At 33.4% G+C, this 9,235-nt stretch overlaps 1 protein-coding gene across 1 annotated transcript; it reads right to left on the bottom strand.

Moving 5' to 3' along the window:
* Nucleotides 1-3,049: 3,049 nt before the first annotated feature.
* On the bottom strand, nt 3,050-7,782 carry LOC120085989 (myosin heavy chain, skeletal muscle). The gene is made up of 9 exons (XM_039042361.1): nt 7,304-7,782; nt 6,995-7,195; nt 6,794-6,913; nt 6,673-6,710; nt 6,486-6,585; nt 4,078-6,300; nt 3,805-3,942; nt 3,597-3,694; nt 3,050-3,503 (listed from the first exon to the last, which is right to left on the bottom strand). Exons 1-9 carry the CDS (start codon nt 7,379-7,381, stop codon nt 3,257-3,259), a joined length of 3,243 nt encoding a protein of 1,080 aa, XP_038898289.1. The 5' UTR covers nt 7,382-7,782; the 3' UTR covers nt 3,050-3,256.
* Between the last annotated feature and the right edge of the window lie 1,453 nt (nt 7,783-9,235).

The following is a 9,235-nucleotide window of genomic DNA, read 5'->3' as shown; positions in this document are numbered from 1 at the left end:
AGTTAGTTCAAAGGAAACCCTGCCCCCTATGGATAAGATCTAAACTTTTCTTCATCATCCAACATTTTTAGATGCTTCCAACTTACTTTGTTAAGTCCTTGTGTAGGAATTAGGAAGCTTTCTAGAAAATACAAGTGTGCAAGTTTGACTTTCATATCAATGGGTATGCTGGCATCAGAACCTAACAAATTAAAAGTAGGTTGGAGCTCTCTTCTTATAATTTTCATATTTATCTTGAAAAAGAAGTTCCTAATTGTGTTGTCCATTGATTCCTGTACATTATAGATACCATCTATAGGGTAATCATCACAATTTAAACCTGTTACTAAACAAAAATCCTTGAGGCCAAATTCTGAAATATGTCCTTCTAAATTAAAGGCCAAGATATTTTGTTTGGTAGTTGTTCATTGCCTTCTAATTAGGTGTGATATGAGTTGGTTGGGCACCCTTTTCATTTTCACATCTAAGAAGTGCCCAAAAGGACATTCTCTAAATAGTTGGAGTGATGACTCATCTAATTTTCCTATGTTAGACAGGACTTCTAAACTTACGAAGAAGCTAACTTTTAATAGGTTTATCCATTCACTTTTGGAACAATTAATACATTTTCCTGTATATATAACAATAACCTAAATATAAGAAAAAAGCAACCACAAATCTATATAAATTTATAAAATATCATTAGATTGTGGACCTTAATCTTCTTGTGTTTTTTCCCAGATGTTGACCCTTCCAATGATTTTCTATTTCCTTTCTCCATTTATCCTAAAAACAAACATGTGGAACCATTACATTCATATAATTGATAATACCCTAGTGGGGAGGTGTCACCTCTGAGAGAGAGAAAGCGAGATGGAAAAGAAGACTTAAAGATGCTATCAATTACATTCTCTTAATGTTATACTCTAGTGATACTATCAGTGATAGATACTATTAGTAATAGCAATAAAAGTGTATCACTGATAGCAATAATAATGATAGATATTTTTCCTATGAATAAACAATCATCAAATCACAGTATAGGAAACTAAATTAGCATCAATGATAGCATTAGTGATAGTTTGTTGATAGATAAATCCATCAACAAACTATCAATAAACTGTCAACATATTCTCTGAAGCATCAGTGATAACTTCTATCACTAATAAATAACTAAATTAGCATAATATTCACTGAAACATCAGCAAATCACAATCAAACACAGTACAATAAACTTTACATAATTAGCAATCAAACACAACCAACAATAAACTAACAATATATTCACCGAAAAATTAGCAAATCCCAATCAGCATATCAACAAATATCAAGAAATAAACTTCATATTCTATCAACAAACTATCAACGAATTATCAATATATTCCTTGAAGCATTAGTGATAACTTCTATCACTAATAAATAACTAAATTAGCATAATATTCATTGAAATATCAGCAAATCACAATGAAACACAGTACAATAATCTTCACATAATTAGCAATCAAACACAGTCAACAATAAACTATCAACATATTCCTCGAAAAACCAGCAAATCACAATCAACATTACAAATAATCTTCACATAATCAACATTTTGATGAATATTAGTCTATGATGACTACACTGTGACCAAAATGCATAATAAAACACTGAATGAAACACCTAAAAAAGATGGAGAATGCATGTAGCCCTAATTTGAAATAACTATTTATCTTCTTATATAAACTGTCAATGGAAGAAGAACGAAGCCCTACGTTTTTGAATTTTTGCTATCAGTGATGAAGAGATGAAGAAAAGAAAAAGAAGAAACGAAGAAGTACGTACCTTTTGAAGTTTGGAGCGAAATCGATGGGTAAGAAGATGGCACTGTCGGAGCTCGAAATAAGGGTTGGAAGCGTTTTACGAAAAGAAGCGTTTTTCGTTGTTTTTCACATAAGAAGATGAAGGGTTGAAATAAGGTGGCCAAACAGTTTTATATTGGCCATGTCCATTTTAGTCTTTTCTTTTTTCTGGGCCTAAATCTTTAATATAAAAAATCTATATTTATAAATACTTTTATCTTCCTACATAAACTCTAATATTTATTATAAAATAAATATTCATGCAACTCCCCCATAATTATTTATATTAAATAATTAAGATAACACAAAATATAAATAGTAAATGTATTAATTAAAATTTATTAGGTCTAAATAATATATTTATATTTAATAATTAGTCATAATTAAAAAAAATACATATAGAAAAAATGTCAAACTATTTACAAAAGTAGCAAAAAAATACTGATAGATACAAATAGACTTCTATCAGTCTCTATAAACCTCTATCAAAGAAGATTAAAAATTTGTTATTATTATTTTTTTGAAGAGGTATTGTAATTAAAGTGTGGGGTGGAAGAATCGAATCTCAAACCACGAGGTTGATAATATGAACATTATGTCAATTGAGCTACGCTCTTGTTGACTAAAATTTTGTTATTTTGTGTAAATAGTTTTCCTTATTTTTCTATTTTTGAAAATCCCCTAAAATTAATCGTAATGGTTAATTGATATTAATTTATTAATTTAGTTAAGTTATATTTTTACTGTTCATCTCACCGACGTAAAATTAACTCGACAGATGTATTTTAAGTTCTTTCGATAATAATATCCTAAATTAAAAAAGGTGAAGTCCTATAAAATGAATAAAGATATTAAATAAACGGACCCTTAAAGTTCTTATGAGTAGATATAGTCGCTACTAACCGGCCAGCCTGCTTGGCTAAAGCGACAAAATATAACTTTTTAAGGTTAGACAAGAGTAATGGACTAAATATATACAAATATTGGACCATGGACTTTTCAAATTTTCATTTGCCTATATATTAAACTTTGGTCAAACTCTCTTAATGGAATAATTAGTCATTATAATATGGTATGATCAAGTTAACAACTTGATCGAACAAAAATGAAGATCTGGTCTACTGTTTTTCTGGGTATGTAGGAAACAATTTCTAGAAAATTTCAAATTCATTCATCTGAAGAAAGTTGTTTATGTACATGTTTTTTGTTTTCCTTTTCAACCATGAGAATAATCATTAACCATTAAACTCTCATTTTCTTCATAGCAAGTTCACAAGGATTTAAGCAAAGGATCTTTTCTGTAACCCAACAAGGCAGGGGTAAATTTTGGAGTGAAAACAAATACAATATACAATTAATTTATTCACTTTAGTAAAAGGAGCTCTTCAACTATACATTATATATGGGTATTCAAGTACAAGTGTGTTAAAAAAGAGTTAATTCCTCTTTGCATTCTTGAGATTGCGCACAGTCATTACTAGCTGCTGCCTTTCACCTTCTACCTCTGCAAACTTGAGACTTATCTCTGAATATCTCTCTTGCATATCCTTCAGTTCACTTTCCATTGATTGGTTCTTCTCTTTTAATGTTGACAATTCTGTCAACAGTTTTTCAAGGTTGCCATCGCTATCGCTATCACCAACTGTGGATAGTTTCGGTGCTGTTTCAAATGAATTCTTGTTGCTGCAGGGAAAGAGAGGAAATTGGATTCCAACAAATAGACGCAGAAAGGGAACATATGAAAGTAATTGAACTTTTATTGTTTTGAATTAGTACCTATTGACTGATAACTTATTGCTTAAGTTGTCCACTGTCTTACTCGTTTCCTCGGATATTCCCCCATGTGAAGCAGCAGGGTTTCTAGCGTCAGTTACCTGTAAATGAGATGGAAATTGTATGATGCATAACAGTAGACTCTGTTTAATCTGATGCATAATACTTTGAGATGCATTTACATATCTTAATATCTGAAACGTTTGTTAACCTTTTGAGATGTTTCCAAATGGTTTAGTTCTTCCAGTTTGTTCTCCAACTCTAGGATTCTATTGCAAAATTCCTCTTCCTTTTGGAGAAATGAATTCTCTGATGTTTCAAAGGCATTTTCGTTTAATTTTATCTGTCTCTGCAAGACGATAAAGTTATCAATTAGATAAGTAACACCATCAGAGAATTCAAGAAGAAAGCCAATTAGTTTTACTATGTTGTCACATATATAAAACTCCAATCGAGTTCCGTTCTGCTCGGAAGCTCACATTACCTCAAGCATTTTGATTTTCTCCCTCAAATTTGCAACTTCAGCAGAGCCATGAGGAACTGGATTTAACTTCGGTTTTGGGGCAGTTTTGTTTCCACCAATAGTTGCCACACGTCCATTGTTATGCTTGAGCTTTTTCTCAGAATTATTACATGCCTCCTTCAGTTCACCTTTCAGTTGCAATACCTGTTTTCTAAGTTTCTCTTTCGCTATCTCATCCTCAGTCAAAGAATGCTTTAAGTCATTGCATTCAACTTTGAGCTTCTGCAACTCTGATTGTAGAAGTTCTAGCAAAGTTTCCTTTTCATCTTTCACATTCCTCAATTTCTCCAACTCGTCCAGCAACATATCCGATTGTTTCTTCGCCAATACAACTGTACTCTCCAGCTCATTTCTTTCTGTATCTCTTGTTTGGATTAGCTTCTCAGTTTCTCTAACTAATGTCTTCATTTGATCTAGTTCTACTCTCATAGTCTCTACCTGTCCAGCTTGTCCTTTAAGATTAGTATTCTCTCCAGTGAGTCGGTTGATCTCGGATTTGAGCATTTGGATTTCCTGAGAGAAAGATTTAGACGTCAGATCCTCATTCTTCTTCTGATGTTCGAGTTGTTTGGACTTAGTCTCAAGTTCTGATATCATTTGTTCTATCTGACTTGAGTTGCTCTTGATTTGATGAGAAAGCTCCTGCAATTTTTCCTCATAATTTTCTCTCACAGATCGTAGCTCTTCATTTGCTTTCTGCAGAGCTTCTTCCAAGTGACTTCTCTGTGAACGAAGCTCACTAGCTTCTGCTAGTGCTTTCAAAGCCACATTCTCATTTGCCTCAAATGTAGAAGCCATCTGCTTGGACAGTCTTCCAAATTCCTCCTGAAGCTTTTCTGCAGTACGAGCATTTCTCAGCCTTATTTTTCTTAAAGCTTCTTCTGCTCGTATAGCTCTTTGCTCTTGCTCAACCTTCGAAAGCGTCATTGCCTCCAAGTCGGCTTCGAAACCTTGCCCCTGCTTCTCAAGTCCTTCCTCCAAACTTCTGACATGGGATTGAAGTTCCCTGATTGTAGCCAAAGTATTAGAATATTCAGTTGACTGCTGCTTAAGTTCATTTTCGAGACCCTTAATCTTCTTTTCAAGCTCATTTATCGTTGCAGTGGAAGAAGAGAACTCATGCTGTAGCTCCAGTTGATCCTGAAGTTGATTTTGCTCCAGTTTGCGGGATAGATCATGGTTTCCCTGTTTCAATATCTCGTAATCAAGTGCAAGCTGCTCCATTTGCATCGCAAGCTCATCCTTATCTCGCATATGCAATTCTATTTCATTGTAGAATTCCATCACTTTTTGCTCCAGCATATATGCTTTTCTATCATTCTTTTGATCATTCACAAGATCTTCAAGCGCTTTTAGCTCCTCATCCTCTTCTATTTGACATTTTGAACAAGTAATTTTCATCTCTTCAGCCTTCTTGGACTCTGACTCAGTATAAAGATCTGATTTTTCACAGTTCTTCTGTTCCAGCATCTCCTCAAGATCTTGTACCGCTAAAATTAACTCAGTATTTGATTCTTGCGTTTTCTGTAGCTGTAACCGAAGATTGGCATTCAAGTCTTTCTCATAATTGAGCTCTTGTCTCATTTCTTCTAATAGAGCCCGCAGATCTCCTCCTTCAAACTGCGACTTGCTTTTAACTTTTGCATCATCCATGTGCTTTTGAAAGCTCTTCAACTTCTCACATTCTGCTCTCCATTCGTCTCTCTCTCCTTTCAAGCTAGAAATCTCACCCATAAGGTCCTGGCTCCTCTTATTTTCTTTCACAATCTGTTTCCGAAGCGTCTGCAATTCCATATCTGACATGTCTGCCCGTCTGGTCAAAACAGAAAGCTCAGTCTTCAGTTCCTCAATCTCAATGTCAGCTTCCTTTTTGGACCTTACTAATACAAGGCCATTGGCTCCTGAATCATCAGTTGTTGATACATGATCAGATTGCATCGACCACTTCCACGGCAATGTCGGATTCTCTTCACGAGCAGGTGATTTGTGAGAAACTAGGGTGTGGTTTAATGGCGAGAGAAAGCCATTAGGTTGCTGATGGATGTTATTCCTAATCCCATTTTCTATTGGACTGTCAAGTCCAGAGCTGCTCTCATAACTTAATAAAGTAATGTCAGATCCACTTGATGTTCTAGGATCACCATTTATTTCACCATTTCTTTCAGCTTCATCACGTAACCCATCCTGCAAAATAAAGAGAGGAAAGATTTGACTCATAGTGAATTAGTGAAATGTTCCCTACAAAGATGTGAGACAGAAGTCAGAATTGATTATTTCATCAATTTGGGTAAAAGTTAAGCTGAATGTAAGTAAAAGATGGAAAAGAAAAGTGAAAATACATATTTGGCGTACTGGAGAAGCAATCTTACTTCAGTTCGACTGTTCTTGTTTACATCCTCGTTGTTCAAGTAGCTGCTTAAGCTCTCATCTTGAGATCTAGTTTTTAAACCCTCATATTCTTCCACATCTCTGAAAACGTTCCCCAAACAGAGCGATCAATCCCCATTTTCTAAAATATAACACTCAACAAAACTTATGAACAAGAAACTTGTATACCTTTGATCGGCATCTTCCTGAATCCTCTGTATCCAAATCTGTACAGAACAAGAAACTTGTAACACTTACAACTTTATGCAAATAAGTACATAGATAGAGAGAGAGATAGAGAGAAACTAACATGCAAAACTGCAGAATTTGCATTCTGGAGGGGAAGAGAAGCAGAGAAAGGCTTGGTGGTCTCAGCATATTTAGCAAAATCAATAGAAACTTCACCGAGTAAACCAGCTTTGGCCAATCCCTGTATAAAACCCACAAATTAAATCTCTCACACAACATAACATTTCGACAAACACATTGAAGGAAAAAACAATCCTCATACCGTAGAGACTCGAAAATGGTAGATTTTCTCGGTGAATTTTCCAGTTTTCTGGTCTACATCAAACTTAACTGTTACATAAGCAGGATTCTCCCACCGACATTTTCCTCCTCGCACTGTGGCCTTTTCCAGTCTCAGCGTCGGCTTCCCCACATCACCAGGAATCACAGATATCGTCAATGAATCCCCACCAAATTCCGATATCTGAAAACCACAAACAGTTCATTCAAACATCGTTACGTTTTCCCGTTTCCTACATTTCTCTACAAATCAAATGGGATTCCCAATACAATCACAAAATTCCCAAACAACCTGAGTCGCACAGAATTGCAATTTGAACTCGGCCTTGATCCTGTTCTTCTCACTCCTCCACCTCGCCGACTTGAACATCTTCACCAATCTTCAACGCCACCGGAAAACTTCACTCGCCGGAGCTCCAGCCATTCCCCGGAAACAGCAACATTCAAGCCACCCCCAGATGGGTTGAGTTCAATTCAATGGAATGAGTTGGAATTTGGGTAAGTGGTTCATTTCCAAAACAAGAAAAGTCAACTAAGAACAACCAGCGGCTCAAATTACGAGGAAGAAGAAGAAGAATCATTAAGCCATGAAAGACGGGAAGAGTTGCAGAGGAAAACAGAGAATAGAAGGCGAGGGAAAGAAACAGAGGAGCAGATCTAAAGAACTTTATTTAGCAGTGTGCTTTTGAAAAGAGTGGTGAGAGAACACATGGAAAAAGGGCAAAAAAAAATTAATTAATTAAAGGCATTTAGAGAATAAAGTTCTGATTAATTGTGATTATTAATTTTGTTTTAAATATTAATTAGGTGAATTCTATATGTGATTAAATTATTGAGGTAGTTTGCCTTAGGTAGAGGGAACAGTAAAAGTGTCTCTTTGCATTTATACCCCTGTTATTTTTTTATTTTCATTTTGGTGCCATGTTCCGTTTTCCTTTTCTCTTTTCCGCTTTTAGTTTATTTATATGCAATTTTACATATCAACACTTGAAATTATTAAATAGAAAATGGCATCATGTTTTTTTGTTAAAAATATTTACATATAATAAAAAAATATCACCATCTATCGGTCGATAAACTGCGACATAAATAATAATCTATCGTGGTTTATTATAGATACACTATGATATTTTGTTATTATTTATAAATATTTTGGTTTATTTTTCTATATTTGAAAACAACCTCTTTTTTTTACTATTAACATGATTTCCAAATGTATAATAGACTGATTTAATTTGTTTTTAACATCATCTTGCAAATGATGTGATAATTAGATAAATACTTTAAACTAACTCTACAATATAATTTGAAATTTTTATAAATTAAAAGAAATATTCTGAAATAGAATAGTTACTATATCTTTTACAAAAAGAAAATACGTAACTTTTTTTTTCTTTTTCTTTTTCTAGCTCAACATATAGAGTTTAAAGCAACCGTACATCTAATATTGTCAACTCTGACAAAATTGAGATTGGAATATGCTTAATTGGTTAAAATATGAATTATCATCGATAAAAAAAATATTTAAAAAAAAAAGTTTGAATCATTATCTCCACATTTATATAAAAAAAAAAAAATGAATGATTTGCAATGCTTTATGAATAGAAATTTAGGATATATGAGTCATTTTTTGTAAATTAAAAGATACCAACGAGGGTATTTTGGTCATTTTGTGATTTCACAAGAATACAAAGAGCTAGCCAACGAACTCCTCAACGGTCAGTGGAAATCTCACATTATAATAAGTAAAATGAAATAATTAATACGATTAATTGCCATCTAATACCAAATTTTAATAAACTCGATCTCTGTCTAAGCCTCAAATTAAACTAAACAAATACTCGAAAGAAAAAAAATAAACTACACAAACTTAATGTGTGTTTTGAAGACACTTTCTTTTAAAAAAAAAAAATCAAAATGAGTGCTTTTAGCAAAATCAAAAAACCATTTTAATTCTAAAAGATCGTAAAAGTATTTTTATTTATTTTTCTAGTCAAGCACTCGGATCAAACAAACATTTCACTCAATACTATGCTATAAATGTTTTTTTTTTCACCAATATCTTATGCATCGTGTTTGAAGTATATACTATAAGGAAGATAATTTTCAGTTAGAAATACGTCATTCGAATGTGTTTGGAATATATTTTCAAGTGTTTAATTAAAAAAAATAAGTTATTTTGAAAGAAATTGGAGTGTTTGTCAACCACTCAAAATATCTTTTC

The sequence above is a fragment of the Benincasa hispida genome, chromosome 1 (genome assembly GCF_009727055.1).
Source record: "Benincasa hispida cultivar B227 chromosome 1, ASM972705v1, whole genome shotgun sequence".
Lineage (NCBI taxonomy): Eukaryota > Viridiplantae > Streptophyta > Magnoliopsida > Cucurbitales > Cucurbitaceae > Benincasa > Benincasa hispida.
The sequence above is the reverse complement of the archived record's forward strand: the minus strand, read 5'-3'. Positions and strand labels throughout refer to the sequence as shown.

Excerpts from the sequence above, each read along its gene's own strand:
- LOC120085989 (XM_039042361.1), bottom strand. The coding sequence starts at position 7,381 with ATGTTCAAGTCGGCGAGGTGGAGGAGTGAGAAGAACAGGATCAAGGCC. Across the intron at positions 6,586-6,672 it reads CAGGAAGATGCCGATCAAAG|AGATGTGGAAGAATATGAGG; the intron begins GTATACAAGTTT and ends GAACGTTTTCAG. Across the intron at positions 3,695-3,804 it reads ATTTGGAAACATCTCAAAAG|GTAACTGACGCTAGAAACCC; the intron begins GTTAACAAACGT and ends TCTCATTTACAG.